The sequence below is a fragment of the Chiloscyllium punctatum genome, chromosome 28, assembly GCF_047496795.1.
Source record: "Chiloscyllium punctatum isolate Juve2018m chromosome 28, sChiPun1.3, whole genome shotgun sequence".
NCBI classification, from domain to species: Eukaryota; Metazoa; Chordata; class Chondrichthyes; order Orectolobiformes; family Hemiscylliidae; genus Chiloscyllium; species Chiloscyllium punctatum.
This window is the reverse complement of record NC_092766.1, coordinates 9,240,937-9,256,743: the sequence shown is the minus strand read 5'-3', so window position 1 is coordinate 9,256,743 and position 15,807 is coordinate 9,240,937. Positions and strand designations below refer to the sequence as shown.

Sequence of the window (15,807 nt, the reverse complement as noted above, 5' to 3'; positions counted from 1 at the left end):
GTCACACTGTAAGACAGTATCGTCCCCATCACTCACTGACAGTCTCACTCTCAGAAAGTATCGTCCCCATCACTCCCTGACAGTCTCACTCTCTGATATGATTTGGAGATGCCGGTGTTGGACTGGGGTGTACAAAGTTTAAAAATCACACAACACCAGGTTATAGACCAACAGGTTTACTTGGAAGCAAATTAGCTTTCGGAGCGACAATCACCTGATGAAGGAGCAGCGCTCTGAAAGCTAGTGTGCTTCCAATTAAACCTGTTGGACTATAACCAGGTATTGTGTGATTTTCACTCTCACAGTATCGTCCCGCTCACTCTCTGACAGTCTCACTGTCTGACAGTATCGTCCCCCTCACTGTCTGACAGTCTCACAGTCTGACAGTATCGTCCCCCTCACTCTCTGACAGTCTCACTGTCTGACAGTATCGTCCCCCTCACTCTCTGACAGTCTCACTGTCTGACAGTATCGTACCCCTCACTCTCTGACAGTCTCACTTTCTGACAGTATCGTCCCCCTCACTCTCTGACAGTCTCACTGTCTGACAGTATCGTCCCCCTCACTCTCTGACAGTCTCACTGTCTGACAGTATCGTCCCTCTCACTGTCTGACAGTATCGTCCCCCTCACTCTCTGACAGTCTCACTGTCTGACAGTATCGTCCCTCTCACTCTCTGACCGTATCGTCCCCCTCACTCTCTGACAGTCTCACTGTCTGACAGTATCGTCTCTCTCACTGTCTGACAGTATCGTCCCTCTCACTGTCTGACAGTATCGTCCCTCTCACTGTCTGACAGTATCGTCCCTCTCACTCTCTGACAGTATCGTTCCCACTCACTCTCTGACAGTCTCACAGTATCATTCCCGTCACACTCTGACAGTCTCACTGTCTGACAGAATCGTCTCCCTCACTCTCTGAAAGTATCGTCGCCCTCACTCTCTGACAGTCTCACTCTCTGACAGTATCGTCCCCCTCAATGTCTGACAGTCTCACTGTCTGACAGCATCGTCCCTCTCACTGTCTAACAGTATCGTCCCCCTCACTCTCTGACAGTCTCACTGTCTGACAGTATCGTCCCTCTCACTCTCTGACAGTATCGTCCCCCTCACTCTCTGACAGTCTCACAGTATCATTCCCCTCACTCTCTGACAGTCTCACTGTCTGACAGTATCGTCCCCCTCACTCTCTGACAGTCTCACTGTCTGACAGTATCGTCCCTCTCACTGTCTGACAGTATCGTCCCTCTCACTGTCTGACAGCATCGTTCCCCTCACTCTCTGACAGTCTCACTCTCTGACAGTATCATCCCCCTCACCGTCTGACAGTCTCACTGTCTGACAGTATCATTCCCCTCACTCTCTGACAGTCTCACAGTCTGACAGTATCGTCCCCCTCACTGTCAGACAGTGAGGGGGATGATACTATCAGACAGTGAGACTGTCAGACAGTGAGGGGGATGATACTGTAAGACTGTCAGAGAGTGAGGGGGACGATACTTTCAGAGAGTGAGGGAGACGATACTGTCAGACAGTGAGACTGTCAGAGAGTGAGGGGAATGATATTGTGAGACTGTCAGAGAGTGAGGGGGAACGATACTGTCAGACAGTGAGAGGGACGATACTGTCAGACAGTGAGACTGTCAGAGAATGAGGGGGAACGATACTGTCAGACAGTGAGACTGTCAGTCATTGAGGGGGACGATACTGTCAGAGAGTGAGACTGTCAGAGAGTGAGGGCGACGATACTGTCAGACAGTGAGACTGTCAGAGAGTGAGGGGACGATACTGTCAGACTGTGAGACTGTCAGAGAGTGAGGGGACGATACTGTCAGACAGTGAGACTGTCAGACAGTGAGGGGGATGATACTGTCAGAGAGTGAGACTGTCAGAGAGTGAGGGGAACGATGCTGTCAGACAGTGAGAGGGACGATACTGTCAGACAGTGAGACTGTCAGAGAGTGAGGGGGACGATACTGTCAGACAGTGAGACTGTCAGAGAGTGAGGGGAATGATACAGTGAGACTGTCAGAGAGTGAGGGGGACGATACTGTCAGAGAATGAGAGGGACGATACTGTCAGACAGTGAGACTGTCAGAGAGTGAGGGGGACGATACTGTCAGACAGTGAGAGGGACGATACTGTCAGACAGTGAGACTGTCAGACATTGAGGGGGATGATACTGTCAGAGAGTGAGACTGTCAGAGAGTGAGGGCGACGATACTGTCAGACAGTGAGACTGTCAGAGAGTGAGGGGACGATACTGTCAGACTGTGAGACTGTCAGAGAGTGAGGGGACGATACTGTCAGACAGTGAGACTGTCAGACAGTGAGGGGGATGATACTGTCAGAGAGTGAGACTGTCAGAGAGTGAGGGGAACGATGCTGTCAGACAGTGAGAGGGACAATACTGTCAGACAGTGAGACTGTCAGAGAGTGAGGGGGACGATACTGTCAGACAGTGAGACTGTCAGAGAGTGAGGGGAATGATACAGTGAGACTGTCAGAGAGTGAGGGGGACGATACTGTCAGAGAGTGAGAGGGACGATACTGTCAGACAGTGAGACTGTCAGAGAGTGAGGGGGACGATACTGTCAGACAGTGAGACTGTCAGACATTGAGGGGGATGATACTGTCAGAGAGTGAGACTGTCAGAGAGTGAGGGCGACGATACTGTCAGACAGTGAGACTGTCAGAGAGTGAGGGGACGATACTGTCAGACTGTGAGACTGTCAGAGAGTGAGGGGACGATACTGTCAGACAGTGAGACTGTCAGACAGTGAGGGGGATGATACTGTCAGAGAGTGAGACTGTCAGAGAGTGAGGGGAACGATGCTGTCAGACAGTGAGAGGGACGATACTGTCAGACAGTGAGACTGTCAGAGAGTGAGGGGGACGATACTGTCAGACAGTGAGACTGTCAGAGAGTGAGGGGAATGATACAGTGAGACTGTCAGAGAGTGAGGGGGACGATACTGTCAGAGAATGAGAGGGACGATACTGTCAGACAGTGAGACTGTCAGAGAGTGAGGGGGACGATACTGTCAGACAGTGAGAGGGACGATACTGTCAGACAGTGAGACTGTCAGACATTGAGGGGGATGATACTGTCAGAGAGTGAGACTGTCAGAGAGTGAGGGCGACGATACTGTCAGACAGTGAGACTGTCAGAGAGTGAGGGGACGATACTGTCAGACTGTGAGACTGTCAGAGAGTGAGGGGACGATACTGTCAGACAGTGAGACTGTCAGACAGTGAGGGGGATGATACTGTCAGAGAGTGAGACTGTCAGAGAGTGAGGGGAACGATGCTGTCAGACAGTGAGAGGGACAATACTGTCAGACAGTGAGACTGTCAGAGAGTGAGGGGGACGATACTGTCAGACAGTGAGACTGTCAGAGAGTGAGGGGAATGATACAGTGAGACTGTCAGAGAGTGAGGGGGACGATACTGTCAGAGAGTGAGAGGGACGATACTGTCAGACAGTGAGACTGTCAGAGAGTGAGGGGGACGATACTGTCAGACAGTGAGACTGTCAGACATTGAGGGGGATGATACTGTCAGAGAGTGAGACTGTCAGAGAGTGAGGGCGACGATACTGTCAGACAGTGAGACTGTCACACTCTGACAGTCTCACTGTCTGACAGTATCGTCGCCCTCACTCTCTGACAGTCTCACTCTCTGACAGTATCGTCCCCCTCAATGACTGACAGTCTCACTGTCTGACAGTATCGTCCCCCTCATTCTCTGACAGTCTCACAGTCTGACAGTATCGTCCCCCTCACTCTCTGACAGTCTCACTGTCTGACAGTATCGTCGCCCTCACTCTCTGACAGTATCGTCCCTCTCACTGTCTGACAGCATCGTTCCCCTCACTCTCTGACAGTCTCACTCTCTGACAGTATCATCCCCCTCACCGTCTGACAGTCTCACTGTCTGACAGTATCGTCCCCCTCACTGTGTGACAGTATCGTCCCCCTCACTCTCTGACAGTCTCACTGTATTATCCCCCTCACTGTCTGACAGTCTCACTGTCTGACAGTATCGTCACCCTCACTCTCTGACAGTCTCACTCTCTGACAGTATCGCCCCCTTCAATGTCTGACAGTCTCACTGTCTGACAGTATCGTCCCCCTCATTCTCTGACAGTCTCACAGTCTGACAGTATCGTCCCCTCACTCTCTGACAGTCTCACTGTGTGACAGTATCGTCCCCCTCACTCTCTGACAGTCTCATTGTCTGACAGTATCATCGCCCTCACTCTCTGACAGTCTCACTCTCTGACAGTATCGTCCCCCTCAATGTCTGACAGTCTCACTGTCTGACAGTATCGTCCCCCTCATTCTCTGACAGTCTCACAGTCTGACAGTATCGTCCCCCTCACCCTCTGACAGTCTCACTGTCTGACAGTATCGTCCCCCTCACTCTCTGACAGTCTCACTGTCTGACAGTATCATTCCCCTCACTCTCTGACAGTCTCACTGTCTGACAGTATCGTCCCCCTCACTCTCTGACAGTCTCACTGTCTGACAGTATCGTCCCCCTCACTCTCTGACAGTCTCACAGTCTGACAGTATCGTCCCCCTCACTCTCTGACAGTTTTACTGAAGTTCAGTGTTGTCCCCCTCTGATCCCCATTCGATACTGACATTCTGATTGTCGAGTCTTGTTACTTTTGCAGTCTGGTAGTGAGGTGGGTGATCCTGTACTGTCAAGTTCAGCTTTGAGCTTCACCTATCTGCCTATCTTTGTTTCCTGTCAGAAGCAGCGCTGGCTGAAGGTCGTGAGATGTGTATGTTGGCTATTTTGGATTATCATGCAGTCCTCCTTCATTGCAGACTTCTGTCTGCTGTCTCCAGGAGAGATGGGGCTGTGGTACTGGGGCAGGGGAAGTATCCTGGAATTGTGTACATTTCTTGTTGTGACTGTCTGTCCTCAGTGCAGAGTTGGCTGGGCTGGAAATGGATATGTGTGTGGAACAGACACAGATATCGATGGCTATCCGGACCATGACCTGCCCTGCATTGACAATCATCGTCACTGTAAGAAGGTGAGTGTTCACAGGATCATCAAGACGTTTTCTTCTATCAATGTGTAATCACGTTTATAGCTAAAAATGAAAGAGCCTGCCTGATGACTGCCTGATCACCGATGGTTGAGAGATAGAACATAGACCATAGAAAAGTACAGCACAGAACAGGCCCTTTGGCCCACGATGTTGTGCTGAGATTTAATCCTAATGTAAAATATAGTAACTTAACCTACACACCCCTCAACTCACTGCTATCCATGTGCCTGTCCAGCAGTCGCTTAAATGTCCCCAATGACTCTGCTTCCACCACCACCGCTGGCAATGCATTCAAACTATGACTTCTCATACCAGTCAATCCTGCCCTGGGGAAACGTCTCTGGCTATTGACTCTCTATTCTTCTCATTATTTTGTTATGCCTCGACCAGGTCTCCTCTCTTCCTCATTCTTTCCAGAGAGAGAAGTCCAAGCTTATTCAACCTTTCTTCATAAGGCAAGCCCTCCAGTCCTGGCAGCATCCTGGTAAACCTTCTTTGCACCCTATCCAAAACCTCTGTATCTTTCCTATAGTAGGGCGACCAGAACTGGACACAATATTCCAATTGTGGTCTCACCCGGGACTTGTAGAGCCATAACAAAATTTCACGCCTCTTAAACTCGATCCCCCTGTTAATGAAAGTCAAAACACCCTATGCTTTCTTAACAACATGTTAGGTAGTGAGCCAGCAGTGCTCTTACCACCTCTGAATAGCATTAGGAGATGCTCCCACGATGTGACAAAGTACACATCTTTTGCTCAAAAATCAAAAGGCAATGACTCCAACAGCTGTTCAGTATTGACCCTCAGACTTTGTGGTATTCACTCAGCCCAGTCCATTTGGGAATACAGTCCTTTTTCAATACGACCCTCTGACACCTCCAGTACTCCCAGTATCATCCATGTATTGAGGCTTCAACAAGAACCTTCTGTTTAAGAGGCAGGTACACAACCAACTGGGCCAGGTCATTCACCTGTATGAGTTAAACACTTGGACTTGGAAAATGATGCGTTCCTGTGAAATTTTCATTTTGTGGTCCATGGATTTTGAAAGTTTCCTTATGATTTGTATATTTGGAGAACTGTTCTTGATATGTTGTTCACTTCCTTTTAAGTGTCTTTCTGTCACCTCACTCAGGATAATTGCCGGTATACCCCGAATTCAGGTCAGGAGGATGCTGATAATGACCGTGTTGGAGATCAGTGTGACAATGACGCAGATGGAGATGGCATTAAGAATGTCGAGGTTTGTACCAATGTCCCTGGCAGTGTGTGTGCAGGGGAAGAGAGGGCCGTTCCAAAGTATGGGAACGAGTCCAGTGATTGCAGCTCCTGGTCACCTGAGCCTGATCTCATCCTTGTCTTCTAAGGGCAGAGGAGGGGAAGGGTGTCGGGTGAATCTGGAGTTGGGCAGTATCTCAGGTTGGCTTGGCCTCCAGCAGATCCCAGAGCCTTCTCAATCTGACTGATATTCGAGGAGTGCACTAGGAGGAACTGAGCACTGCAGATGCTGGAGATCAGAGTCAATATGTGGAGTGCTGGAAAAGCACAGCAGGTCAGGCAGCATCTGAGGAGCAGGAGAGTCGATGTTTCGAGCATAAGCTCTTCATCAGGAAGGTGTCATTAGTACCACCACTCCACATGTGACAACATGCAGTTTTGTTTTAATTCACCCATGTGGTTTGGGTATCACTGGTTGACCAGTATTTATTCCCCGTCCCTAGTTGCCCTTGAGAAGGTGGCGGTGAGCTGCCTTCTTGAACTGCTGCAGTCCCCATGTGCTGTAGGTAGACCCCAGTTCCTGAATTTTGACCCAGCGACACTGAAGGAACAGCGAGATATTTCCAAGTCAGGATGGTGAGGGGCTTGGTGGGGAACTTGCAGGTGATGTTGTTCCCGTGTATCTGCTGCCTTTGTCCTTCGAGATGGAAGTGGGTTTAGAAGACATCATCCAATGAGGCTTGGTCAGTTGCTGCAGTGCGTGCAACAAAATACTTCAGAAAGATTTAGCGGCGTAATAGCTCACAGCTTCCCCTCTAATCGTGAAAAGTAAAATGTTTAAGCATTTGGTTTGTGTGAATAATGGCTTGGTGCAGGGACACTATAGGTTTGATCCAGAAATCCAAATGAAAATGGGAACGAAACAGCAGAGTCACTAGGCAAAAGCAGAAGTTGACTTTACTTTCTCTCCAGAGATGTTGCCAGACTTGCAGAGTTTCTGCAGCTATTCCTGTTTTTGTTAGGGTGTTATGGATAAACTCACCACTACGAGTTACCTTTAATTCAGCTATTTATTAAGAAAGCTCAGATAATCAAGTACTGAAACAATGATTTAAACTTTACTGCATGGAGCAACCAAAATAAGGCCCTTCAAGTCAACAAGTTAAGTTTCACAACTCAACTTGGCTATTACCAGATTAATGGTGGCACTTGGCATGATTCCAGGGTTCAATTCTTATAGTGTTGTTCTTCGAAGTTCTGTTATTAAATTGTTCTGGTGTTAGATTCTTATATGATTTTCACTCTTTCAAATTTGGGGTATGACATTATTGATAATTCAATAGATTCTTTCATCCCCAAGACTGATTATACTTCTGGAGACCTCAAGTCTGTAGCTTGCTGCCTTATCAGCAGTAACTCACCTGTTTCTTATTACATTTGGGGTTAGCTGCCTGTTTATAACACAGCTTTTCCTGCAATTAAGCCCTTTACTCCAAAGCGTTACTTCCACAGGCAGACTTAATTGTCTATTTGTCACAAGGTAGTAAATGATCAAGTAATTGTTATCTCCTCTCTCCCAGAATGCTGCTTGTTTATGTTGTTCAACTCCTTTCCAGAGATGGTTCATTTGCAAGTTGTTTCTAATTCCTTAAGAGCAGTTTCTCTTTGTCCCTCTAATCTCAAGAAACCGTTTATTCCAGAAAGAGTTATTGGTGATTCTTTAAATCCACAAAAATATTAAAGTTGCGAAGTTTACATTGTCATAAGGATTTTTTCAGTGCTTTCCTCATGTTGCAAATGTCAGTTTGAGACAACTTTCTTTGCAGACGAGAGTTAATGAACCACTCAGTCTTAGACCGACTGAAGCTTGACTAATCTATAATGCTCTGCCAATATCTCTGAAACAGATTCACTGCTCAGTTATTGACTTTCATCAATGTGCTTGGAAATGTGATCCTACACCTCTGGGGGAGGTGGGACTTAAACTCAGACCACCTGATATACAGGCAGGGACACGGTCAGTGCACCACAAGAGTCCTGCTACTTTGTCTTCTAGCTCCTTCTACACACTAGTCTCGTAGAGACATTAGTTATAAAAAGCCTGCAGTGAAACCATAAATGAAAATGGGACTGGCAAACCTGTTTGAATTCTTTGAGAAGGGCAACAATCTCACGTGCAGCTCTTTATCATGTGTGCAACCCTTAGGACGTCACGTTGTGGAATGGAGGCAGTGGATAATTATCAGAAATTTGCAATTGTTTAAAAGGCCCCTGAATGTCAGAGAATGTCAGCAATGATCCTCAATAAAGTGGAAACTGCTCCCCCCAACCTCACCACAATCTGTGACCTTTGATACTAAGTGAGGGATAAATATAAGCCAGGACACCACACACACACACACACACGTCTGAAGTAAACCCTCTCCTTTCCTTCCACAGGATAACTGCAGGCTGGTCCATAACAAGGACCAGCAGAACTCTGACGCAGATTCATTTGGAGATGCGTGTGACAATTGTCCCAATGTTCCCAACAACAACCAAAAGGACACAGACAACAATGGAGAGGGAGATGCCTGTGATAATGACATTGACGGAGACGGTATTTTACAGCAATACACCTTCCATATCACAGCCGCGCCCGATCCTTTACGTTTCTCCAAATGTTTGTTCATGGAAAGTCCACTTCTCAAAACCTCAGGAAGGTTTACACCTCGAGCCCAAGGAAACCGTAGCCCCTCTCACTACCAAAGCCCTAAAGCACTACTTCCCCTTCCCCATCCTCCAACTTTACCCCAATGCCCAGGGGCATTCTTCCCTCTCCAAACCCTCAAGCACTCTCTCCACTCCCCCTCCACTCTGAAACTCTGTGCAACCTTCACCCCTGCCCCCAGCCCAAGAATGCTATGTTCCAAAATCCGAGAATGCCTACCTGTCAAATGCCGGGTAAATCTGCCCCAATACCCATGTAACTGTAACCACCCTTCCTTTTCCTCCCCATGCTAATTCCTCTGCCATTGATCCTGCAGTATCTGTACCACACATTCCCCACCCATCTCCAGCCCTCTGCCTCCTATTGCTCTGACAGAGTCTACCCTCTTTCTCAAGGTCCCTATGGGTGTGTGCCTGCACCACCACCACCACCACTACCCCCCAACCCACCCCCACCCACCCACCCCCCCCACACCCCGCACACCCCGCACACCACAGCTCACCTCAAAGCATAAAACCTGAGATTCTGTTACCTGAATCCTTCAGGAAACTGCCACTAAACCTTCTCTACTTATGGTTTTATTTTGTTTCCAGGTATTCCCAATCTTCTGGACAATTGTGCTGGGGTTCCAAATCCTCTCCAGACAGATAGGGATGGAGATGGAGTCGGAGATGCGTGTGACAGCTGTCCTGAGATGAGTAATCCCACTCAGGTACTGTCCAACACCTTCTACTCTTTAATGTAAACAACAAAATACCTGCAGCAGAATCCAGATTCTACTCAGGGTTCGGTGTCTGTACTTTTCAGTGCGATTCCGGTCACCTCTTGCTGGTCTACTCCAGTCTACAGTCAGAGATGTACAGCATGGAAACAGACCCTTCGGTCCAACTTGTCCATGCCGACCAGATATCCCATCACAATCTAGTCCCATTTGCCAGCAGTTGGCCCATATCCCTCTAAACCCTTCCTATTCATATACCCATCCAGGTGCCTTTTAAATGCTGTAATTGTTCTAGCCTCCACCGCTTCCTCTGGCAGCCCATTCCATACACGTACCACCCTCTGCATGAAAATGTTGCCCCTTAGGTCCGTTTTATGTCTTTCCCCTCTCACCCTAAACATATACCCTCTAGTTCTGGACTTCCCCCCACCCCAGGGAAGAGACTTTGCCTATTTATCCTATCCATGCCCCTCATGATTTTATAAACCTCTATAAGGTCACCCCTCAGCCTCCGACGCTCCAGGGAAACAGCCCCAGCCTGTTCAGCCTCTCCCTATAGCTCAAATCCTCCAACCCTGGCAACATCCTTGTAAATCTTTTCTGAACCCTTTCAATTTTCACAACATCCTTCCAATAGGAAGGAGACCAGAATTGCACACAATATTCCAACAGTGGCCTAACCAATGTCCTGTACAACCGCAACATGACCTCCCAACTCCTGTACTCAATACTCTGACCAATAAAGGAAAGCATACCAAACGCTGCCTTCACTATCCTATCTACCTGCGACTTCACTTTTAAGGAGCTATGAACCTGCACTCCAAGGTCTCTTTATTCAGCATCACTCCCTAGGACTTATACATCATTAAGTGTATAAGTCCTGCTCTGATTTGCTTTTCCAAAATGCAGCACCTCGCATTTATCTAAATAAACTCCATCTGCCACTTCTCAGCCCATTGGCCCATCTGGTCCAGATCCTGTTGTAATCTGAGGTAATCCTCATCGCTGTCCACTACACCTCCAATTTTGGTGTTATCTGCCAACTTACTAACTGTACCTCTTATGCTCGCATCCAAATCATTTATGTAAATGACAAAAAGTAGAGGACCCAGCACCGATCCTTGTGGCACTCCACTGGTCACAGGCCTCCAGTCTGAAAAACACAACCCTCCACCTCCACCCTCTGTCTTCTACCTTTGAGCCAGTTCTGTATCCAAATGGCTAGTTCTCCCTGTATTCCGTGAGATCTAACCTTGCTAACCAGTCTTCCATGGGGAACCTTGTTGAATGCCTTACTTAAGTTCATGTAGATCATGTCAACCGCTCTGCCCTCATCAATCCTCTTTGTTACTCCTTGCTTGGATTTGTTTCTTCTATGTACACACTTTTTAATAGTGTTGGATCCCACTGGACCCATCTGGAATGCCTTGGATAGATTTACAGGCATCAATCCCTCTTGCTGGTATTAGCCCAGGCTACAAGGATCATGAAGGGAAGTTTGTCTCAGTATCTGAGGCAGAGAGCGGGATCAATTTTGACAAATGATTAAAAGGTTCATTCCATCTTACTGGTACAAGATAGTGAGAGGAATAGATAGAGTCAATAGCCAGAGACCTTTTCCCAGGACAGGATTGACTGGTATGAGAAGTCATAGTTTGAAGGTATTAAGAGGGAGGTATAAAGGAGATGTCAGAGGTAGGTTCTTTACACAGAGAGTTGCGAATGCATGGAATGTATTGCCAGCGGTGGTGGTGGAAGCAGAGTCATTGGGGACATTTAAGCAACTGCTGGACAGGCACAAGGATAGCAGTGAGTTGAGGGGTGTGTAGGTTAAGTTACTATATTTTACATTAGGATTAAATCTCGGCACAACATTGTGGGCCAAAGGGCCTGTTCTGTGCTGTACTTTTCTATGGTCTATGTTCTGTGTTCTACTGGACAGCTAGCTATATTACATCTAAAGGTACATGAGGCATCAGGTTCAACTGAAGAGTTAAGTTCACTTTGCTACTTCATCTGAATATTGTAAGCGCAAAGAAAAATCACTGAGGTACAAACTGAAGGCACAATATGACTATTTAGTTAGCTCCTCCCAATCGCATCTTTTTTTTAAACCCGAGTGGATGAAACTTGTGATGTCTGTTAAACCCTTTTTGGTTCCAGAAACATCGAAAATAATAATGAATGACTTCAGAGTAAAAGTGTCTAGGCAGCAGTGACCAGAGTACGACTGAATTTTACATCTAGTTTGAAAGGGAGAAGAGTGGGTCTAAGACCAGTACTTAAAACTTAAATAAGGGCAACTATGTGGTCCTAAAAGCTGAAGTGAACTGAATACTAAACTAGGAGATACATCAATAGAGAAGCAGAAGCAGCCGATATTTAAGGAGATGTTCCAGAATAGGAGCAGCAGTGGGCCAACTTCACCATTCAACATGATCATAACTAATCTACTTTATCACCATACTCCAACTCCATCCCCATAATCCTTGATTCTTTTAGCCTCTAGAAATCTATCTGTTAGAAATCTAACACATTTAATGATTTGTCCTCCAGAACCTTCTGTGGTAGAAAATTCCACAGGTTCACACCTTCTTCTGGACCCTCTGATGGGGGAAGCATTCTCCCTGCAACCAGTCTGTGTAGCTCTGTCAGAATTGTATATATTTCAGTGAGATCCCTCCTCATTCTTCAAAATTCTGATGAATACAGACCCAGTCGACCCAATCTCTCCGCACATGACAAACCTGTCAACCCAGGAATCAACCGGGTGACCCTTGGCTGCCCTCCTTCTCGAGCAAGTGTACCTTTTGTTTGGTAAAGAGACCTGGTTGCACACACTCCTCCAGCTGTGCTCTCACCAAGGCCCTGTACAACTGCAGTAAGAATTCTTTGCTTCTGCAACTTTTCATCCTAACTATTGACTGGACCTGCATGCTTACTTTCAGTGACTGATGTACAAGGACATTCAGGTCCCTTTGTATATTAACCTTTCCCAATATATCACCATTTAAATAATAATCTGCCATTAACTTCACATTTACCCACATTAAACTGCTTCTGCCATACATCTGCCCATTCACTCAATCTGAGTAAGTCACCTTGAAGCCACTCATACCTAGTTTAGTGTCATCTGCAGACTTGGCAATATTACACTGCATTCCCTCATCCAGATGGATAAATATTGTGAGTAGCTGGGGGGAGCACTTATCCCAGCAGTACAACACTTGTTTCCACCATCCACGCTGAAAAAGACCCATTTATTCTGACCCTCTGCTTCCTGTTCTCAGTCCATGACAGTATATTCCCCTCAATCCCATCTGCTTTAATTTGACATGGAAGCCTCTAAAGTAGAACTTTATCAAAAGCTTTCTGAAAATCCAAGCATACGACACCCACTGGTTCTCTCTATATTTACCACTCGTTATAGCCTTGCAAATCTCCAGTAAGTTTGTCAACACCATTTGCCTTTCATGAACCCATGTTGACTTTGTTAATCCCATTGGTATTGCCTAAACATTATTTTATCCTATCCTTTGTAGTAGGCTTGAGAATTTTCCCGACATTTGATGTCAGGCTTCTGGAATTCCTGATGTTCTCTCTCCCTCCTTTTTTAAACAGTGAGGGGTTGCATTTCTAACCTCTATTCTTTTCCATAATCGCCAGAATTTTGAAGCTGACAACCGAACACATCCATTATTCCCATGGCCACCTCCTTTAATACGGTGGGATGGGTTTCTCAGGCTCTGGGAATTGCTCCGTTTTCAGGCTCAGTTATTTCTCCACTGCCTTTTTTGACTGCTAGGAAGTTCCTTCAAGTTCTTTCATCCAAATAGGTCCTTGTTTTCCTCGTACTTCAGTGAAGTTATTTGTGACTTCTCAGTAGAGTGAATTAAAGAAGATGTTTAATTGTTTTTGCCATTTCCTTAACTCCATTATCAATTTTCCCAGTTCAGATTGTAAGGCACCTACATTTATTTTCACTGACCTTTTTCTTTTTATATGCTAATAGAAGCTTTTACACTCGGCTTTTATGGTCCTTTTCAATTTACTCCTAATTCTATTTTTTCCCCTCTTAATCAATCATTTGTCTGCCTTTGCTGAATTCAAAACTTTTCCCAGTCCTCAAGCTTGCTACATTTTCTAAGAACTTTATATGAACTCTCAGCACCTAATACTAACCTTAATTTCTTTTGTTAGTCATGGTTTCATGTTATGTTCTTCCACCTGAAAGGAATCTATAGCTGTTGCAATGTATGCATTTGTTCCTTAAATATTAACCATTGTTATGCTCTCCAGTGAAACTACTCCGTTTATTGAAGCTAACTCATGCTTCATTCTTTGTAGTTATCTTTATTTAGATTGAAGACCAAGTTTCAGATTGGACTATTTCACATTCTATTCAAGTGAAGAATTCTCCCATGTTATGATCACATTTCCCTCAAAGACCTCCACAAAGATTGTTAATTAATGTGTTCTCATTGCACAAATCCAAATCCGGGTGGCACGGTGGCTCAGTGGTTAGCACTGCTGCCTCACGGCGCCAGGGACCTGGGTTCAATTCCACCCTGGGGTGACTGTCTGGGTGGAGTTTGTATATTCTCCCTGTGTCTGCATTGGGTTTCCTTCTGGTGCTGTAGTTTCCTCCCACAATCCAAAGATGTGCAGGTCAGGTGAATTGGCGAGGCTAAATTGCCCGTAGTGTTCAGGCATGTGAAGGTTAGGTGCATTAGTCAGGGGAAAATGTAGGGTAATGGGTCTGGGTGGCTACTCTTCGGAGGGTCGGTGTGGACTTGGTGGGCCAAAGGCCTGTTTCCACGCTGTAGGGATTCTAATTCTATTCCCTCGTTGGTTCCTCAATGTTTTGGTCTAAAAGTCTATCTTGTACACATCCACCACAATATTACTGCCGATGTGGTTTATCAACTCTTTTTGCAGATTAAAGTCGTCAATGTTTACTGTAACACTCTGGTTGCATACATCCCTTAAACAAACTATCGATCTGAAGGGATGATAGCAACTCACCTGTCAGAAAACAATCTTGTCCTAATCTGGAGGCTGTGTTGAAATAATCCATCCCATGGTGGTTCTGTTATTGATTGCCAGCCATTGATCCAGATCGGAATGCTGGAGGTGGATTTCAAGGTCACAATTAGACAGTGAAGCTCGTAGATGACTGTGCATGGATTGTCCGTGGAAATAAACTCTGCTAATGACATATTTTGTTTGAGGGGATTGTGCTTCGTGTAAATCATGTGCATTGTGTTTGGTGAGAGCTTAGGGGAGACCTACATTTAGTGTGAGGTATGGGGAGGCCTGCGTTTTGAGTGTGGTTAGGGCGGGCTGTGTTTGGAGTGGGGTTAGGGCGGGCTGTGTTTGGTGTGAGGTTAGGGGAGGCCTGCGTTTTGAGTGTGGTTAGGGGCGGGCTGCGTTTGGTGTGAGGTTAGGGGAGGCCTGCGTTTTGAGTGTGGTTAGGGGAGGCCTGCGTTTTGAGTGTGGTTAGGGGAGGCCTGCGTTTGGAGCGCAGTTAGGGGAGGCCTGTGTTTGGAGTGAGGTTAGGGGAGGCCTGTGTTTGGAGTGAGGTTTGGGGGAGGCCTGTGTTTGGAGTGAGGTTAGGGGAGGCCTGTGTTTGGTGTGAGGTTTGGGGGAGGCCTGTGTTTGGAGTGAGGTTTGGGAGAGCCTGTGTTTGGAGTGAGGTTAGGGGAGGCCTGTGTTTGGTGTGAGGTTTGGGGGAGGCCTGCGTTTGGAGTGGGGTTAGGGGGAGGCCTGCGTTTGGAGTGGGGTTAGGGGAGGCCTGCGTTTGGAGTGGGGTTAGGGGAGGCCTGCGTTTGGAGTGCAGTTAGGGGAGGCCTGTGTTTGGTGTGAGGTTAGGGGGAGACCTGTGTTTGGAGTGAGGTTAGGGGAGGCCTGTGTTTGGAGTGAGGTTTGGGGGAGGCCTGTGTTTGGAGTGAGGTTAGGGGAAGCCTGTGTTTGGTGTGAGGTTTGGGGGAGGCCTGTGTTTGGAGTGAGGTTTGGGGGAGGCCTGTGTTTGGAGTGAGGTTAGGGGAGGCCTGTGTTTGGTGTGAGGTTTGGGGGAGGCCTGCGTTTGG

General features: G+C 46.9%; 1 protein-coding gene across 1 annotated transcript in view; it reads left to right on the top strand.

The window, feature by feature from the left end:
* Window positions 1-15,807, top strand: part of thbs3a (thrombospondin 3a) — an 81,471-nt gene that overhangs the window by 45,785 nt on the left and 19,879 nt on the right. The window contains exons 12-15 of the mRNA XM_072548862.1: window positions 4,939-5,049; window positions 6,205-6,312; window positions 8,727-8,886; window positions 9,591-9,709. Of these exons, the coding sequence (XP_072404963.1) occupies window positions 4,939-5,049; window positions 6,205-6,312; window positions 8,727-8,886; window positions 9,591-9,709 (498 nt within the window). The remainder of the gene's footprint in view (window positions 1-4,938; window positions 5,050-6,204; window positions 6,313-8,726; window positions 8,887-9,590; window positions 9,710-15,807) is intronic.